This window comes from Euprymna scolopes, chromosome 42, assembly GCF_053919585.1.
Source record: "Euprymna scolopes isolate OS-2025 chromosome 42, ASM5391958v1, whole genome shotgun sequence".
Classification (NCBI taxonomy): domain Eukaryota; kingdom Metazoa; phylum Mollusca; class Cephalopoda; order Sepiida; family Sepiolidae; genus Euprymna; species Euprymna scolopes.
This window is the reverse complement of record NC_136523.1, coordinates 23409410-23430565: the sequence shown is the minus strand read 5'-3', so window position 1 is coordinate 23430565 and position 21156 is coordinate 23409410. Positions and strand designations below refer to the sequence as shown.

At 34.7% G+C, this 21156-nt stretch overlaps 1 protein-coding gene across 4 annotated transcripts in view; it reads left to right on the top strand.

The window, feature by feature from the left end:
- LOC145266963 (cytoplasmic aconitate hydratase-like) overlaps positions 1-21156 on the top strand; it is a 135685-nt gene that overhangs the window by 45621 nt on the left and 68908 nt on the right. For 2 of the 4 annotated variants that reach the window (XM_080122798.1, XM_080122797.1), the window contains exons 1-4: positions 4036-4497; positions 10485-10580; positions 18787-18955; positions 19332-19469. In XM_080122798.1, coding sequence (XP_079978924.1) covers positions 4176-4497; positions 10485-10580; positions 18787-18955; positions 19332-19469 — 725 coding nt within the window. In that variant the 5' untranslated portion in view covers positions 4036-4175. Of the gene's footprint in view, positions 1-4035; positions 4498-10484; positions 10581-18786; positions 18956-19331; positions 19470-21156 lie in introns of those variants that run through there. The other 2 variants (XM_080122800.1, XM_080122799.1) reach the window with 1 other exon arrangement.

Sequence of the window (21156 nt, the reverse complement as noted above, 5' to 3'; positions counted from 1 at the left end):
GCGTGTGGCCAATTCAGCGTCAAATTAGTGCTTTGTCACCATAGTCAGTTTTTTTTTTTTTTTTTTTTTTTTTTTTTTTTAAATTAATTCAGTAAACGAAGATTTTTTCTTTGAATAAAAAAGAAAAAAGTATTGAAAGAAAAAAAAAAATTTAGTTTGATTTTAAACAAAAAAGTATTTAAAAATAACCGTGTTTATTTAAAATGGCACAAAAACAAACAACACTCAGACGCCAACAATAAGATTATATTTTCTTATTGTTTTTCTTCATTTAAAAAAAAAAAACGAAAAACTTAAAAATATTTTTCAAGTTTTTAATCTTTAAAAAATTAATGAGAAAATAATTAACCAAAAAGAGTTTTGCAAAAACGTGGTTTCTCTTAAAAGCAGTTAGAATGATATATTTTCATATGTTTTTTTCTTAATTAAAAAAAAAAAAAAAAATTATAAAATCTTTATAAAAGTGTAACTGGCATGGTTGACACCCAATCGGCCGAGCCGAAACATCCCATTCCCATTTTGTTAAACCTAATAGATAATGTAATTGTGCTGCTTACTGCATAATTACTCTATATCATAATTCAAGGTCATTAGTTACCAGACTAGGGGACACCGATATTAAGACCATATGCTAAGGTTTTGATCCTCTTCTGTCGAAGAGTTTCAAGTAGCACTAGTCATCATCATCAGAACAGGCTCTTTGTCCGGACCAATGTGACTCTTCCTCTTCAGAGTTTCCTGCCTTCCATCAGTTGCCTCAGATCTTCACGTTCACAGTTGGCGTTGTGTGCTATTTGTTGGATGTACGTGGATCTAGGTCGTCCTTTGCTTGCGCGTCCATCTCGTGGAGTCCATAGCAATACATCACTCACCAATTCGTGCTCGCTCCTCAGACAGTGACAAGCAAATCATAGGTGTAATGGTATTAGATATGGCAGGTAGGTTGCCATAAAGTTGCTGCTTTGTGGAATGATTTTGCCAAGATATATTTAATACTGTTAGTAGCATACGGGTGTATGTGCCATCTAGTTTTCTTTCTAATCTTTTGGTAAGTGTCCAGGTTGTAGCACCGTTAACAAGGACAGACTCAATCAATGCCCTGAAGAACTGCCTTTTCAGTTTGTTAGTTAGCCCGAAGCCCATATTGAACACATCCCATCCAATGCAGCCCATGCTTTTGAGATGCGAATAGCACTAGTAATTCACATAAAAATATGAGGGTAGGCTTACTGACCTGACTAGGGTATTAAGACCATATGCTAAGGTTTGATCCTCTTCTGTTGAATAAACATGAGGGTAGGGTCATTGGCTCAGTAGGAAAGCTGGTATTGATATAGATCTTTGTGTTTCTTCCATTCTGCAGCTAGGCATGACTTGAAGGCATTTACTGAGAGGGCATTGGTGTGGAAATTTATCCTGTTCCAAATAGGAGCCACTCTACCAGAGAAGAAGTGGCCACAGGAGCCAGGATGATGCTGAATCTGCATCTTCAGATTATGTCCACTCGTGGATGGGTTGAGGGCTGGCTGTTGGCGCAGTTGGGGAAAGGTCTTTTATAGCGGACAATGTCAAAACCCTTTATTATTTTGTAGGCCTATAATATATTGGCACGCTGTCTGTGAAATTCAGTGTGGGAAAGTTGTGACAGGTGAGGCGTTCAGAGTAGGGGAAATCGGAGATGGCTTGTACAAGTTTCATTTCTCTATGCTGGACCTTTTCCAGAGTGTCCTTTTCTTTTTCTAACCTCGGGCATCAGACCACAGAAGCATATTCCAAGTGTGGGTGGATTAGGTACTTGAAAACGGAAGGGAAGCTGTCACAGATTCTCAGTTAGAATAAGGACCTAATACCACCTGCAAAATACAGACATCTAGTACAGCATTACAGCAAGCTACCACACCTATACGGCCTTCCTAAGATCCACAAGGACGGTATTCCATTAAGACCAATTGTCAGTGCCATCCATTATGCCAATTCCTGGTAGATATAATCACCCCAATCATCAGCAAATCTCCATCATATGTCAAGAATTCAGCTCACTTCATGGAAATAATAAAAAATGCTCCCATTCATTCCAACCAGATGGTGAGTCTAGATGTAGTGAGTCTGTTCACGAAAGTACCCATTGATGAGACTCTGACAGTGGTGCGGGATAAGCTGACATCTGATACCTCACTGAAGGAATGCACTTGCATCCCAATTGACAATATGATGGAGATGTTGATCTTCTGTGTAGAAACTACATACTCATGATGGGATCTGATATGTATCGGCAGGAAAAGGTTTGGCGATGGGATCACCATTGTCCCCAGTACTGGTCAATGCATACATGGAATACTTTGATGAAATGGCATTAGGATCAACACCACTAAAGCCAACAATGTGGTTGCAATATGTAGATGACCCATTCATACTCTGACCGCATCAGGAAGATGTTCAAACGTTACTAGACCATGTGAACTCGATCCGTCCAACTATACAGTTCACGATGGAAAAAGAACATAACAAATTATCGTTTCTAGATCTGCTGATAATGTCAAGAAAGGAATCGTCCATTGCCTACAACACCGAGCAAAAGCAATGTGTAGTAACAGCAGTGCATATCAAAAGGAGATGGGCATTTTAACCGAAACAAATATCCAGAGAGCATGACATCAGCTCCAAGAAATCTGGACCAGACACAAAAGGATACCACTCAGAAACTCACCATAGCTTGTATACCATATATGAAGGGCTTGTCTGAAAAACTTCAACGAATATGTAATCCATATGACATCAGGACATTATTCAGGAGTGATTCAACACTCTGGAAACTGCTTGTGTGAGTCAAGGCTCCTACAGAAAAAATCATGACTAAGAACTGTGCATATGAATCCTATGTAAATGTGGAAAACTATACAAAGGTGAGATGTGTCATCCACTAAAAGTACGGTTAGAAAAACATCGAAAAGCCGTAGTACGTGCTGAGATTGAAAAATCGGGTATAGCTGACCATATTTGTAAGGAAAAGGGAAACCATCTACCATTATGGGATGAAGTAAAAATTATAGACAGAGAGGAACGGTGGAGAGTAAGACGACTCAAAGAAACAGCACATATGCTGGTGAATAACCAATCACTAGGTAGACCTAGTATAGAATTTGATATGATATGGAAACGGTTAAGTATAAACAATAGATAATAGATACAAGTAATAAGTAAAACATTAATATATATATATATATATAGATATACATTAATATATAGTAATAATTACTGATATTTACAAATAAAAATTGGTTTAAGTCTCCTAAAATTCATAACAGAATCGTCTGCAAGGACCTCTGGTGCAGTGGTTAGAGTACTTGAAAAAATCAATTGAAAAAAGTAATATTCTCCTGAAGGTTGAAGGTTCAATCCTCAGTGTGGGCGACCGAAAAATATCTGTCTCCATATTTTCAAACTCTATCTCTTCCTAAACTAAAAGGGGCTTTCAAAACTATGTCTTCCTATCTTTCTTCCACCATTTTTGCTAGTACCTATGTCAGCTATTATTTTCTTAATTTATTCATTGAAAATTGTAGCAATTTAATTCTTTTTAAAACAATAAATGTTGGAACCCTACTAAAAATTCCTGTGAAATTTGTTAATCTTAGAATTCAGAATTTTAGGAATCATGTTCTGTTCCGTCTGCCTGCTTCCCTCCGGACTACAACTTGGATGTCTTCAAGTCCAATGTTAACAAATTCCTAATGAACCGCCCCCTTAATTAAACACTTCATCAAATCTCCACACTAACGTAATGTACTTGCAATAACCCTTATCCCTGAGTGGCTTCCGGGCTTTGATGAGTGGTGATCACCGTGTAAAAAAAAAAAAAAAAAAAAAAAAAAATCATCGAAGTTAAACCTTATATCACCCGATTGGTAACCCACATTAAAAACCGACCTTGCATTTGACTCTGCAAGTAAATAGGGGTCACAATTATTTGTTTAAAAAAAAAAAAAAAAAATCGGCCGATAATTTTCGATCGCCATTTTCTAAATTGAACATCTCTGAAATACGACGCTGCATTATTTTACCTACGTACGCGCCGGGTCTCGTGTTGCCCGTCTTGTGTCTCTCAATTAACCTTTGAGGTCTCTTCGCGATCGTTTATCACCGTTTACGTTTTTCCTTGGCTTTATGGCGTGCTTATGCGGTACTTGACCTTTTGCAAGGCGATTTGCTCGGCGATAAACGCTGCGGAGACGCCGCCCACCTCCGCCAGCCTTTACCTACACTTTCGTCTCTGTCAGTCATTGTTTTATGTTTTTCTCCCCCCACCCCTCTCATCTCCTCTCGATACTTTCTCCTCTTTCGATCATTATCCTTTCCTCTTTCGATTGCTCTCTCGTTTCGTTTCCTTTTTCCTCACTTGGTACGTTGAGAGATGGGGATATAGTTGGGAAAACTCCATGCAGTCCTTTTCTGCAGAATTGAAACGTTCAAAAATGAAATTAAGTCGGAAAGAGAAAGGTAAGGTTGAACTAGCCTTAATATATATATATATATATATATATATATATATGTGTGTGTGTGTGTTTTTATACACATTTACGGGGGGGGGGGGTATTTATACACATTTTTACGGGTCTATGTATGTATATATATATATATATGTGTGTGTGTGTATTTATGCACATATATTTACGGATATATATGTGTGTGTGTATTTATGCACATATATTTACGGATATATGTGTGTGTGTGTATTTATTGCGCATATATTTACGGATGTGTGTGTGTGTATATATATGTATGTATTTATACACATATTTATGAATAAATTGTATGTTTAAGTGTGTGTGTGTGTGCGTGTGTATATATATATATATATATATATATATGGTGTAAAAATAATGTCGTTTTTTTTATATATATAGTTGAACATCAAAGAACATTATTTTTGCACAAACCTAATACTTTTTATTTGATTTTACATAAGCATTAATATGTCGCTACACATTCACGAACATGTTTCGGTCAGCTAGTTACTTGTAACTGGAGACCTCTTCAGGTGATATAGCTTATGCAAAAGCTGAGTTTTGTATGAGGTATATCGCCTGAAAGGGTCTCTAGTAACTAGCCGACCGAAACATGCTCATGAATGTGTAGCAACATATTAATGCTTATGTAAAAACAAATAAAAAGTATAACTTGCTCTACTTCGGTATTGAGCACTCTTGTATTAACTTCATTAAAACTTCATTGGTTATTTTTGCCTCTAGAAAATATTAACCTGGAATGTGTGTGAGTGTATATATATATATATATATATATATATATATATATATATATATATATGTTTTAAGAAAAATAGAAAAACCGAATGAAATTATTAAAAAATAAACGTTTCGTCCTTATTTCAGAGGACATCTTCAGGATAAATGAAATAAAAATGTAAGAAAAGAAAAAGTCATCTGAAATAAGGACGAAACGTTGATTTTTTAATAATTTCATTCGGTTTTTCTATTTTTCTTAAAACATAACGTCAACCACCGCTGGTATTTTTTCATTCCTTATACATATATATATATATATATATATATATATATATATATATATATATATATATATATATATATATATATATATATATATATATATATATATATATATCCAATCCATGGGTAATAAACTTGTAATTCCATTTCAACATTAAACACACTTTTTAATTAAAAAAAAAAAAAACACGAGTTATCCCCACTTGTGATCATTAATCCTTGAATAAATATAAATAATCATTAGTTATAAGTTTTGTTTTTGTTTTTTTGTTTTGTTTAAAAAAAATAACTGATTTTACATCTAAATATTTGGGGAGATACATTTATTGCTGGGGAAGGGGTAAAGGAAGACAGGAGTTATAATTTGAGTTGACTTGTTTTATGTAAATCTATCATGATAGTAAACCTGATTTTTAATGAACGTTTGTTTCCATAAAGCTTCTTTTTTTTTTTAACTCAATATTTTAATCACTTAAAAAAATTTGTTTTATTTGAAAAAAACAAACAAAAAAAACAAAAAATCCCCCCAAAAAACAACTTGCAATTAAATCAGAAAGTCTTACTATCACCTTTGCACTCTCTCATTGTATTTTCTTTGACTTGATCCTCGTTATTTATACTGCATCTAGTTTGACCTCCCCTCAGCTCTTATTGTATACTGTATTTCTCTCTTTCTCCCTCTCATTTTCTTTTCCTAAATCATTCTCTCTTAATTTTTATCTCTCAACCTCTTTCTGTCCCTCTCTCAACCTCTTTTTTCTCTCTCTTAATCTTTTCTCTCTCTCTCTCTCAACCTTTTTTTCTCACTCTCAATCTCTTTTTTCTCTCTCTCTCTCTCTATCTCTCTCAATCTCTTTCTCTCTCTCTCAATCTCTTTTTCTCTCTCTCTCTCTCTCAATCTCTTTTTCTCTCTCTCTCTCAATCTCTTTTTCTCTCTCTCTCTCAATCTCTTTTTCTCTCTCTCTCTCTCAATCTCTTTTTCTCTCTCTCTCAATCTCTTTTTCTCTCTCTCTCTCAATCTCTTTTTCTCTCTCTCAATCTCTTTTTTTCTCTCTCTCTCTCAATCTCTTTTTTTCTCTCTCTCTCAATCTCTTTTTTTCTCTCTCTCTCAATCTCTTTTTCTCTCTCTCTCAATCTCTTTTTCTCTCTCTCTCAATCTCTTTTTCACTCTCTCTCTCAATCTCTTTTTCACTCTCTCTCTCTCAATCTCTTTTTCTCTCTCTCTCTCAATCTCTTTTTCTCTCTCTCTCTCAATCTCTTTTTCTCTCTCTCTCTCAATCTCTTTTTCTCTCTCTCTCTCAATCTCTTTTTCTCTCTCTCTCTCTCAATCTCTTTTTCTCTCTCTCTCTCTCAATCTCTTTTTCTCTCTCTCTCTCTCAATCTCTTTTTCTCTCTCTCTCTCTCAATCTCTTTTTCTCTCTCTCTCTCTCAATCTCTTTTTCTCTCTCTCTCTCTCTCTCAATCTCTTTTTCTCTCTCTCTCTCTCAATCTCATTTTCTCTCTCTCTCTCAATCTCTTTTTCTCTCTCTCTCAATCTCTTTTTCTCTCTCTCAATCTCTTTTTCTCTCTCTCAATCTCTTTTTCTCTCTCTCAATCTCTTTTTCTCTCTCTCTCAATCTCTTTTTCTCTCTCTCTCAATCTCTTTTTCTTTCTCTCTCTCTATCTCTTTTTCTCTCTCTCTCAATCTTTTTTCTCTCTCTCTCTCTCAATCTCATTTTCTCTCTCTCTCTCAATCTCATTTTCTCTCTCTCTCTCAATCTCATTTTCTCTCTCTCTCTCGATCTCATTTTCTCTCTCTCTCTCGATCTCATTTTCTCTCTCTCTCAATCTCATTTTCTCTCTCTCTCTCAATCTCTTTTTCTCTCTCTCTCTCTCAATCTCTTTTTCTCTCTCTCTCTCTCAATCTCTTTTTCTCTCTCTCTCTCAATCTCTTTTTCTCTCTCTCTCTCAATCTCTTTTTCTCTCTCTCTCTCTCTCTCTCAGTCTCTTTTTTTCTCTCTCTCTCTCTCTCTCTCAATCTCTTTTTCTCTCTCTCTCTCTCTCTCTCAATCTCTTTTTTCTCTCTCTCTCTCAATCTCTTTTTTTCTCTCTCTCAATCTCTTTTTCTCTCTCTCTCTCTCAATCTCTTTTTCTCTTTTTCTCTCTCTCTCAATCTCTTTTTCTCTTTTTCTCTCTCTCTCAATCTCTTTTTCTCTCTCTCTCTCAATCTCTTTTTCTCTTTTTCTCTCTCTCAATCTCTTTTTCTCTCTCTCAATCTCTTTTTCTCTCACTCTCAATCTCTTTTTCTCTCTCTCTCTCAATCTCTTTTTCTCTCTCTCTCTCAATCTCTTTTTCTCTCTCTCTCTCTTTCTCTCTCTCTCTCACTCTCTCTCTCTCTTCCCCTCACTTTCTCTCTCTTCCCCTCACTCTCTCTCTCTTTCTCTCACTCTCTCTCTCTCACTCTTTCACTCTCTCTCTCTCCATCTTAGCAATCCCTCTCTCTCTCCTTCTCCGCATTGTCTCTCTCTCTCCATCTCCCCAATGTGGATGAAATCATGACCTTATAATAGAGACAAACAAATACATGGCACAGCATCAGTCAAGAATATATCCTCGATGATCAGACTACAGAGAGTGGACCGTTGTGGTTTCTCCTCATCCTGTCGAGCTGAGATATTGGTTCTGTTCAGTCTGAAGAGCTCCAGTTTATCTTTATGTGCATTCTCCATGATAAGATTCCATCTTCATATGTATATACATTTTTCCATGTGAAAACAAATTGCCCATCATCAAAAATAATTTAAAGTAGCCTGGGGAAACGAGGAACAAGGAGGGAATTCCAAAAATAAGCAATTCAAAGAAAGAAGCTATTTGAGTAAAAAGTTTCCAAGTATCTAGGAACCGTTATAATAAAGGGATGGAATTTTGCTGCTAGACAGGTTAGTTGAAGGCTTTACCGTCTCTTTAGGAAGGGTTTACTCTATTTCTAATCACCTGAGATGCTCCTTCTGGGAAATGCTGACTGGACTGCTCAGACATTTTTTTTTTTTATAGGTCATAGTGCACTAATTCTAATTAATGCATTTGCTTTTTCAAATCAACACCTGACCTTGTGTCTAACTTGCCCTGGAGAAGAGATGAATTTACTCCAATTTTGGCTGCCTTGTAACTAACAACCGTTTTCCACAAAGAACAAATAAAATGACCTTGTAATGGCTGACCTGCCGTTAAAATCCGATAAAATAAAACATTTTAGATTTTTAATAATCTGTCATAAAGTGTTGAAAAGATAACGTGTCATTTTTTGTTGCTGCTTTTTATGATCCAAAAAACAATAGTTGCATCTCTTCAATGTTTTTATTTTCACATGTGAATATTTGAACTATAGTAAGTATATGGTAAGTTAGATTGCGGTAATAAAAAAAAAAAAAAAAATTTTTTTTTAAGTGTTACGGAGTCGAGATGAATTTGTGTGTTTTGAAAAGATCCAAAGTTGGACTTGTAAGAATACGTGGAATCGGATTTTTTTTTTTTTTTTACATAGGCATCATTATTTATCAAGGCCTGAGGTCACTCGAGGATAAAGGTTAAAGTAGTCAATCGAGCAATATGATAATCGTTAGTAATGGAAATTCGGTAAATCTGTTAACTTAAGTGGAACGATTCATCAAGAAGTTGTTTACGTTGGACTTGAAGACAATCATATTGTAGTCAGCTGGAAAGAAGGCAAATGGAAGACAGATTCACAGGCGTGCAGTTCTAAGAAAGAAACTTTGTTCATGGAATCTGCATTTAGGTTTAGGCACAGATAAAGAGTAGGGGAAATTATTGATAGTGTTTTCAGCTAGACGAGTGTTTCTTGTGAAAGTTTGGTGAGAGGGAACCATAGATTGGAGCTTAGATGAGCACTTGCCATAAAAATAACGATAAAGCAGACTTGCAACATCTCTTCTGTGAGAAAGAGGTTGCAGGGAATAGAAAAGGGCATCTCCTATGAAGCTACAAAGTCTATTTTGAACTCTATCAAGGCAGGGTAAGTCCTTTCTAGCAGCTCCTATCCAAATGTGGCAACAGTACTCCATCCTCGGACATCTGAGCATTCAACTCTCTTCCTGATCTTCATCAATGCTATCTCAAATCACATTCTTAGATCAGTCATAGAATGTGGAAAAAAGTGGTTGATTAATTTTAATGCATTTTTTCTCTTTCCATCATCAATGTTCTGACCTCCATTTGATCCCAATTGAAATGAATGGCTTTCGTTTTTGGGAAGCACAATTTTTTGACAAGCTTCTGGGACTGATATTCACTCTTGGTCTGAAATGGAACGTGTACATCAAATCCATTGCCCAGATCACCGCAAAAATGGTTGGATCATTCTTCTGCTCTAGTAGATATCTCACTGCCGATGCAATCCTCTACCTGTATAAGAGCCAAGTATGTCCTAGGATTGAGTACTCTTGCCACATCTGGGCAGGAGCTGCTTGGAGCACCCTATTCTGTCTTAAGAGTTCAAAACCAGCTTCATAACCTAGTAGGTGACACCCTTTTTTATTCTCTGCAACCTCTTTCCCACATTGCGAGCCTGTCTCTGCACTATTGTTATTTTCATGGCAAGTGCTCATCTAAGCTTCAATCTATGGTCCTCCCTTGCCAAACTTTCACAAAAAAAAAAAAAAAATCACTCATCTAACTACAACCACTTTCAACCAGATGTTTGGTATTTATATTGACGAATACAAGTACAGTACATTCCATAGAAGTACTTGCAAAACAAGCACAGGAGTGCAGCACTGCGGTGCAGTGGTATGAAATAGTGCAGCACTCTGTTTCATGGAAATGCATGGATGCAACTTAAAATAAAGATGGTTATGCATTCTTCTTGAATAAAACAAATAAAATTGATTAAATATTCGATTTCCAAAAGTTTTTTATACTTAACATCTTTTTTGTTTATTTATTTATTTTTTTTTCTTTTAGTAAATAATCCCTTTGACCGCTTGATACGTCTCCTCAGTGACCAGGAAAACGTCTATCGTTATTACAGCCTTGTTGAGCTGAAAGACCCCAGATATGGTAAGTATTGTTAATAGCTTTTGTTTTGCAATTTCATCACAATTTTATGGAATATCCCGTGCTTGATTTTTGATAAACCTTTGTCTACAACACATCCTGTTTATGACTTACACTTTCACAAATGTTTATTTTTATTATTATATCTACTAGCTGATGTACACAATAATAGCCGACATTAATCATGGCTATACAATCTTTCAGTCAAAGAGATGTGTTTGGAGACTCTATCACTACTATAAACAAGTAGAAACACATTTCCATTTCATCGTGTTTCATTCTCTAATAGTAAGGAGCTGATACGTTAAAAACTAGCCTGAAGTAGAGTCTTATGCATATATATTTTATTATATCTACTATGCTGCAACGGTAAAACACAGAACTTGTCAGCATCAACACGTGAGAATCGAGATGCTGACAACTTCCGTGTTTCATCGTGAAAAACAATCTTTAGGAGCTTGACATAAATGTTGACGGATGGGAAGAAACGGCTGAGTATAGAAGTGAGTGGTGAAGAGTTGTCTCCGAGGGTTGCAAGGTATTAGAGGCAAAGAACTTGGAACCGGCAGAGCTTAAGAGAAATCTGCGTGAAGAGTCGGTGAAGGAATTAGACGCTCGTAAAGCTGGCTGGAAGTGTGAAACATGTGGGCGCTTTCTACTGTCCAAATCTGGATATGTAAATCACACGAAAGACGCCTAATACCTCCACAACTATATGAGATAACCTGTGTGGTGTGTGGCAGGAATGTTACACAATAGAGAGAGAGAGAGAGAGGCGAGTAAACGTGGAGTGTAGACACGTTTACCAGAACCGAGGGTCAGCTGACCAGATTACGTATGAGTGACGTGGTCAGGTTGGCTAGATCTGAGAGATTTGATTTGGACACAGAAGACAACGGACGGCTTCCCGTTGTCTCCTCCTCTCAACGGGGGGGGGGGGGGGGACTAACGCTGACGTGTGTAGAAGAAGAACCCACACAGGCCGATTTCACTTCCACCTCCTGCAGGACCTCTGGGGAAAGTGAAATAAAAAACTATAAAACTAATTCCTTGTCTTGGAGTGATTGAATCTTCATCCAAAAACAGGTATCAAGTCTCCCTCCAGGATGAGAAATTTCCAGATGGTCCAACATCGAAGAAGCAGAGGTAGGTTCTGAAAATACATGTCACACACACGATTCCCTTTATGATAATCAAACACACAACCATTTATATTAGAGACAATCATACGTACACGGAATCCTTTTATGTTATACACCAAACGTAAATGGTGCCCCTCAATGATAACCCTATGTAACAGGAAGTGCAAGTCTTCTGCTGGTCTGAAAAGTCATATGGCAGGTGCTCGTTTGAACTCCAATCTCTGGTCCCCCCTCGCCAATCTTTCACGAAAAATACCTGTCTAGCCGAATCCACTGTGAAAATTTTCCCCCACTCTTTATCTGTGCCTAGATCAAAACGTGGATTCCATGAACAAAGCTTCTTTCTTAGAACTGCACGCCTGTGGAACTCTGTTCCGTCTGCCTGCTTCCCACCCAACCTACAACTTGGATGTGTTCAAGTCCAATGTTAACAAATTCCTAATGAACCGCCCCCTAAAGTAAACACTTCATCAAATCTCCACACTAACGTAATGTAATAACCCTTATCCCTGAGTGGCTTCCGGGCCTTGATAAGTGGTGATCACTGTGTAAAAAAAAAAAATATGGCTGTGCACACAGACATGGTCTCTGAAAGAAATAAACATTATACCGGTTGTGATAGGAGCGATTGGCCTAATAAAAAAGAATCTTCATAAATACTTAGAAGCAATCCCTGGAAAACCAAGCTGTAACGAAATACGGATAGCAGCCATAAAGGGAACAGTATCTATTCTTAAAAGAGCCCTCGGATATAAATTTAAATCATAACAGAATCAAGTGTTAGCTCCAGGAGGAGTTAGCTCCCTTGATCTCTCAAAACTTACTGAAGTAAAATAAAAAAAAAAAAAAAAACACGATACTACAGAGTGGTCCAGTTAACCTGGTGCAGACACTTGACTTCATGTGTCATCTTTGATTCAGACCATGTAAGTCGGCTGCTGGTTTGAAGAGCCATCTATGTGGCCATGAGAGATGAACTGGGAGGGAGCTGATGGTAGGGATTTTGTTAGGTAGGACGGCGATCATCTGCAAAGATGAAGCAATCATATATATATATATATATATATATATATATAAAAATAACTCTCTATCAAACCAAACTACTCTATCCAACTATATTTGGCAACTAAAAAATAGCAATATTTCTTTCAACTTAAAATGGCAAATAATTGAGACTTGCAAATCATATAAACCAGGAGATAAATTTTGTACATTATGTACAAAAGAAACCCTAAAAATTTTAAAATATGAAGATATAAAAAGCACAACCAAACTAGTAAATTCAAGACACGAGCTTCTATCGTGTAATCATAAACGTTGGTTTAAATTTAATAAATATAAACCACCTTAAATCATTAAAAATTACTCATTAGTAAAAATAGATTTTTTTTTTTTTTTTTTTTTTTAATAAATTAAGTTAAACCAATTACCGCCCTTAGACTCGTAAATCAAATAATAAATAAAGCCATGACAATTATCTCCCCTTAAAAACTTGCAAAAAAAAAAAAAAAAAAAAAAAACTCTCTCTCTATAGATATTAACTGTAGCGTCTCTAAATCAAAATACGCTAACGGAAACAATTTACTGCACGAGCGTCGCCCTTTTAAAATTCATCATTCAATAAAATAAAAAGCTATAGCAAACATCTAAATGACTACTTTAAATACAGTTCCTGATTTCAAAAAAAGAAAAACCAAAAGGTAATTATATATCTATATATTTTTAAATCAAATTTATTATGTAAATTCAAAAATATATATATTTTTTCTACTCATTTCTATCTCTAACCTATACCAATTTCCTTATTAATTTTCTTATAAATTTTATATCCAAACCTTTTACTTCAATTTTTCAGATTCATCTGCCTTACTGTTAATGCTAGGTTTATTTTTGGTGTCTTTTCAATTCAATAGAAATCCTCCTAAATTTGCTGATGAGGAGACCGTGCTTACCAAAAAAACTATGTATAATTATTCTACGTGACTTCATGTATACCACAAATAAAAAGCACGGATTTCCGAAACGATCGTACAGATAATTGACTTTGTTGTTGTTCCTTCTTATGAAACTGATTTTTAATTTAATTAAATTTTGATTTTTAAATTTTAAAAATTTTAAAACTTTTAAATTATAAATCACATTACTTAATATATATATATATATATATATATATATATATATATATATATACGCACACGTTTGATTAAAATTCATAAAGGTGAAGATCTTTACCCATATGAATTTTAAGGATTTTTATTTCCTTCCATCAAGTTTTATCGTTTTTGATCCAAGGAACGAGAAGAACTTCAACTTTATCTTCTTTTCTGAGGACCATAAATCTGTCTTTGATGAGTTATCTGGTAAATTCCCACCATTCAATGAAACATGTGTAAGACAAATTATACTAATAATAAATAATGAGTATGATCTAAATGCATCATTGGTTTGGAATATATATTTCTGATATATGTAATCAGAATCCGGAGGCAAACAGGAACACAGATTATTGAATCCTGTGGTATCAAGTCTTGGGAAATATTTTCAGGGGGTAATATTTTTATAATAGACAATCTCAGCCAAAAAGGGATTAGCTCAATATACTTAATAGAGCAAAAGAAAATTTCTAGTTTTTTTTAAATAGTTAAATTTCATCCTAGTACTCTGTATTCTTGTTGAAATAATAAATTTTTGTTTTGAAAAATTATTTTTCTGAATGAAATTTAAATATTAAAAAAAAAACTATATATATATATATATATATATATATATATATATATATATATATATATATATTTAATGCTGTATCCTGAGGTTCTACTGCATATATATATATACTAAACTACCTGTGACTTGTTTGGTCAGTATATGTTACAACTAGTTATGGAATAGAGAGTATACAGAATTAATGTATAAACACGCAAAAATTGAATGCACACGCGTGTGTGAAAACAAACATGACGACCAGCAAAAAAATGTACGGAATACATTGGATAATAAAGGTCTTAACATAATCGCCCTTAGATTAAATGAAAAATCCTTTATATAAGAGGGGTATAATCCATCGAAAAAAAAGAAATGAAAAGAAAAAATACAAAGAGAAAATGTGCATTGTACCGGTCCATCCTAGTTTTTTTTTTTTTTTTTTTTTTTTTTTTTTGTTAACAGCCTTAAAAATATCAGGGAACAATAATTAACTAATTAAGTAATACTAGTATGGGTGCCTGGTGTTTGGAGGTGTAACTTCAAATCAAGAAGGCAGAAAAAAACTCCACAGCAACAAATGAGCTTAAAACCAGCTTAAAAATATGCAACAAAGCATCTCTAATCGTAATTGTTGTTGCTTCAGGTTATACAACGTAACATTTAGTCCGTATGCCTCAACTTTCTCTTAATTATCATCAGGAGCCCATTAATCTCCATCTTTCTGGTTTATCCAATTGAGAAATCGGCCGCAGATTGAAATGTGATGAGAAAACGTTTTGAATGACTGCAAAAGCACCAAAACACTGACAGTGTTTGTGATATCTGGCTGTCCTAGAGTTACTTCTTACAGGGAATACAGTGTTATCAAGATTCGCAGCTTCAGAAACAGATTTGAAACGGCTCCCCAAATCCAATAACAGTGTAATCTTAAAAAGTGCTATCTTTCTACTGTTAAGAACAGATTGAAGGAATTTAATTTTCAAGGCTGTGTTCCAAGACGCAAGCCAATGATTTCTTTAAAGAACAGAAAGAATCATCGGAACATTGTCAGATACATTGAAGATAATGAGTCTTCATATTAATCCAAAGTGATTTTTAGCAAGGAAAACATGTTCAATAGTGATGGTAGGCAGTACGTCCATGAAAGGAAGAATGAAGAATTTAATCCTAGGTGCACAGTTTCAACACTGCAAGATGGTGGAGGTTCAGTTTTGGTGTGCAGCTTTATTAGGTCCAGGGCCTATAGTTCGCTTACAAGGTTGAATTAATTCCACCAAGTACATTAATATGTTGACTGAGCATTTTCTACTCTACTTTGGCCGGAATTCGGAAGATAATCCCATCTTCATGCACGATAATGCTTCCATTCACATAGCTGGCAATGTCAAGAGGTTTCTTGAAAAACATGATATTCCATGATTGGATTGGTCTGCACAATCTCCAGACTTTAGTTCTATCGAAAATGTATGGCATTACATTAAGCTACACAATGATGAAATTTAAAATCTGGAAGAACTTTGGACAAAAATTAAAGAGAAGTGGAATACCCTTTGGAGTATTGCCGCAGACTAATTCAAGGAATGCCCAAAAGATTGCAGGCTGTCAAATTGCAAAAGGGTTATGCTATTAAATATTTACTAGTTCATTGAGTTCCTGTTGTATTTGTGTTGCATTAATGTTCTGAAGTTACATTCAAATAACTATTTTCCATTGTGCAGCGTTTCTTTTTGCCTTCTTGATTTGAAGTTAATTTTTTTAAATTGATGTGAACACTAGAATATTTCAATTAAAAGTCAAATATGAACTTGTAAAATTATAGAGGAATAAAAGGCCAATCAAATGAGGTATAGGTTGTTTAAACTTTTACTTTTAATTTAACTTATATTTGCAGTTTTTGAAAAAAAAAATGACAAGTGCAGATTTTCTTTTTAGTGCCACCGTGCATAACAATAATTATATGCATCTTTATTAGTTGGGTTTCTGTATGTCAGGTCCGAAACTTATTGCGTGAAGTTCATCTCATAAAATTAAAGCTTGTGGCGAGGAGTTGTTAAAGTGACCTTTTCCTTGCCTTGACAAAATACCAAACCAACTTCGAAATCTAGTGGGTGAAGGTCTTTTCATATCCATAATTCCTCTTTCTCCTAGAAGAGACAATGTAAGTCTATATCTGCTCTATCATTATTTTCATGACAGGTGCTTGAATCATTTCTATCTATAGCCCTCCCTTGTAAAACATTTGCAGCGAACACTTGTTTAGCTACAACAACTCTAAACCTTTTCTCTTACTTTTTATCTGTGTCTAAGATTAAACAAAACTTCCATGAGCAAAGTGTCTTTCCTAAAACTATCTGTATGTAGAACACAATATGACAAGGATGCTTCCCAGCTGACTATAACATGGCCATTTGCAAGTCTAATGCAAACAAGTAATTGTTGAGCTGTTCTCTTAATTAATTAAACTTTACTTGAGGTTGTGCAAGTCTATCTCTGCTCTGTCGTTATTTTCGTGACAAGTGCTTGAATAGTGTCTATCTAGGATCCCCCACCCTCTACCCCTGTAAAACATTCACAATACAACAACTGTCAATAATTTATCTTAATCTCTATTTGTGTCTAAAACTAAACAAAAATTCAATGAGCAAAGTTTCTTTCCTTGGATATACAATTAAAAAATAATGTATTTTTTTTTATTATTAGTGGCACCATTTATATGTCAGGCCAGGGACTTATTGGGTGATGCACCTATTGCATTTCTTGTCATCTTGCTTGCTCTTGCGATACATACAAAAAAGACGATTAATTAAAAAAAAATGGAAACGATTAAGATGTCGGCAAAGAAGATGGTCGGCATATATTAGAAAGAATGGCAGACAAATTTAAATAACGCATTCGTAACCTTTTCAAAAACCACTTGGAAGGGATAGAGGTGGGGTTATAATAACAGTAGATTTCAATTGACCTTCTCAATATTTAATTATTAGCTTGCTCAACACCCAGTGACGTATTTTCAGGGTTGCTATCAAACTTGATGGTATCGTGTGAACATTTGATACCAAAATCGCGTTGTTTGGGAATTGGATGAAACCAGAGCGATAAAAGACAGTTACATAGTATAAGGGCGGTCCCCTTAAAATCTGCAATGCCTGGCAAAGGATCATGGTAATAAAAGAGCTCTCAGTAAGATCTATACAATAATATGCTTTGGTATTTCGTGTTCGTGCATACGTTATCATGTTTAATACGCATTATAGAAATGAAATTATTTTTTAAATTAAAAAAAAAACAACTTATTTTATAATTTCATAAACATATATTTCTTATAAAATTACAATTACAAATAAAACATTTAAAAAATTTTGTTATTAAAAGTGCTAATAAAGACTAATTGTGTCATTTTTGTCTGTATAATGTTGTTAATTTTTATTGTATAAGTTTCAATAATGTCCTTTTCTTATATTTTATTTCAATAAATCGCTTCACAATAGAAATACTGAAGAACAAAAAATAACTGATTTGCCTGGTCACCATTTCCGGTAGCACTATACTTTCATAAACATATATTTATTAGATAAATTTAAATAGAGCACTTTTATTTTTTAAATTAAAAAAAAAAAACAATTTTTATTTTTATAATTTCATAAACATATATTTCTTATAAAATTACAAATAAAATAACATATTAAAAATTTTATTATTAAAAGTGCAAATAAAGACCAATTGTGTTATTTTTATATTTTTATAATTTTAATTTTTATTGCATATTTTTCAATAATGTCCTTTTCTTATATTTTATTTCAATAAATCTCTGCACAATAGAAAATACTGAAGCCAAATAAAAATGGAGAAACTAATTTGCCTTGTTAACGCTTCCAGTAGCGCTACATTGGAAATTAGGAAGTATGTTAACTGACTATAACCGAAAGTTTATTTCCAAGAATTTCCCATGCTTGTTTTCAAGTTCAATGTAAACAAATTCTTGTTGAATCATCTACTTAAATAATCAAATTCTCACCATGTTGTTCATCAAAAACTGATAATCTTATAAACCTTCATCCTAGCATAATTCAGACTCATTAAACGCTCCTTCATCCCCTTCGATATGGTTCGCACAGGCTTGAAAAGTTCTTGAATTTTGACTTTTGCCTTGAAAAGGCCTTATTTCTATTATGACCTTGTAACAACCTTGAAAATAAGGAAAATGTTTCCAAAAAGCCTTGGAAATCGTATTCTTTATGTCTTGTAAAAATTTGTGTCGAAATGTTAAAAACAAAATTAAATTAAATCCTCCCACTGTTTGAGTCATGAATAATTAATGGTCGAATTTATTATTTTTATTTATTCATTTATTTTCTTTTTTCCAGAAAAGCTTCCATTCTCAATCCGGATCCTTTTGGAATCCCTTGTGCGGAACTGTGATAGTTTCCAGGTTTTCCCGTCGGATCTGGAAAAGGTTTTAAACTGGGAACAAACACAGCATGAAAATGTAGAAATTCCTTTCAAACCTTCGAGAGTTTTATTACAAGATTTCACGTAAGCATTTTTTTTTCATCTTTTTCCTTCATTTGTCTTTTTTCTTCATTTGTCTTTTCCACTTTTTCTCTTTTTCCTTTCTTTACTTTTTTCCTTTGTTTTCCTCCCTTTGTTCTTCTTCCTTTTTTTCCTTCCTTTTTCTCTTCCTTTTTTCCTTTTTTCTGTTTTTTTTTTCTTTCTCCCTTTTTCTCTTTTCTATTTTCCTTTTTTTTTTCAATTTTCTCATTTTTTCCTTTTCACCATTTTCCCTTTTTTATTTTTATTTTTTCCTAACATTTTGTTTTTCCTTTCTTTTTTGTTTTTTCTTTTATTTCCTTTTTTAAAAAATTATTTGAATAAAAAAGAATTTAATGTGTTTTGTGTTGACTTTCTCCAGTGGTGTTCCTGCCGTCGTAGATTTTGCAGCGATGAGGGATGCTGTCACACGCCTGGGAGGTGATCCAGCAAAAGTAAATCCCGTTTGTCAAGCTGATCTCATCATCGACCACTCAATACAAGTAGACGTTTCCGGAAAGTAAGGATTTTTTATCAATTTATTTCCGTTAACCGCAACTCCAATTCATTAAACACTCTCTCATCCACTCCCAAAGTCTCACCCATCCTGTTGCGTTGTTGAATGTATATATAATTTGCATTGTTGAATGTATATATAATTTGCGTTGTTGAATGTATATATAATTTTCAAGCTTGCATTTTTCAAATGCTTGCTATTATCATATACACATTTTGTTGTTATTCTCAAAATCAACACAGAGACAAATTTATCAACATAAGTTTTATTTACAACTAGCGGGATAGCGGGAGGACTCTGCGTTGCCCGGGTGTTTGGAGGTGTAAAAGAAAAAGAAAAAAAAGTGGTAGTAGGCAGCCAGGCTCAAAACCGTGACACGAAGGCGGAAAAGTAAGTGAAAGAAAACGTGACATCTTACCGCTGCGCTACGACACCATAGGAAGTGAAAAGCGTTCAAATTTAGCGATGTCGATCAAAAATTTGACTTGCTAAGTGAATTAGTTCACGCAGGTGTAGAAATGAACGTTGGCTGAAGGCCATTTCAGCTTTCCATTCTTTCATTTATTTGTTTCACCAAGATGTTGGGGAAAACCAGCTCCCCACAAAAAGGGAGTGTCCAAATGAATAGCAATTGTCTGATATGAGGGGTTTCCCCCGCATTGATCAAAGCTAATTACTTTCTGGACATCTCTGGCAGAAAAGCCGGGAAGCTGCCTTCATGTTCGATTTAGTTTCGCTTTTATACAAAAATCACAAACAAACACGCGAGAGGATGGAATAGCGTGAATTTTATAAAAGTCAGCTTTCCGCTGTTTCATTTATTTGTTTCCTCACGATGTTAGGGAAAACCAGCTCCCCATAAAAAGGGAGTGTCCAAATGAATAACAATTGTCTGATATGAGGGATTTCCCCCACATGGATCAAAGCTGATTGCTTTCTGGACGTCCCTGGCAGAAAAGCCGGGAAGCTACTTTTGCTTTTGATTAGTTTTGCTTTTATATGAAACACATGCGAGAGGAGGGAATAGCGTGAATTCAATCAAAATAAATCTAGAGACGACATCCATTCGCAAATCGTAGATATTATGATCTAGGGAGTATATAAAAAGTTTTAAACAAGAGTAACATCCCTCCAGGAAGCTCGACGAAAAAAGCGTTTGCTGGATAGAAAACGCGCGCGGCCGGTTTGTCTTTTATATATATTGTTATGTTTGACATTCATCTTCGTCGCCAACTGTTATGTTTGCAGGTTGAACCAAATAACGTATAAGGCAATACAATGAAGACTCAACAAAACAAAAGTAGATCAATAAGAAGTGTATTAGAAAAAGTATATTCACAGTATATTTACATAATGGTCATCAGGTAAGAGAGTCTTGGCTGGAGAACATATCTGCTCTCGACTCGACCTTCGGTGGCTTCTGGTTAACACACCCTCAGACTAACCGAGTCTTGCTATTTATGTGTAATATTATCCACATATGTAAATGAGTAGGTGCCACCACAACATATATAGATTAAGCTTTTTGTTCATCAACGAAGAGAGAGAGAGAAAGATGTTAGTTGTGTGGGGTTGGTTGGTGTGTAGCACGCCTAAGGGGATATTTCAAAGATGTCAATCACACTCTCTTCTCTCTTCGTGTTGCTTTTGTTATCTCTTATTTAGGCATCAATTGACATTCCTGAAAATG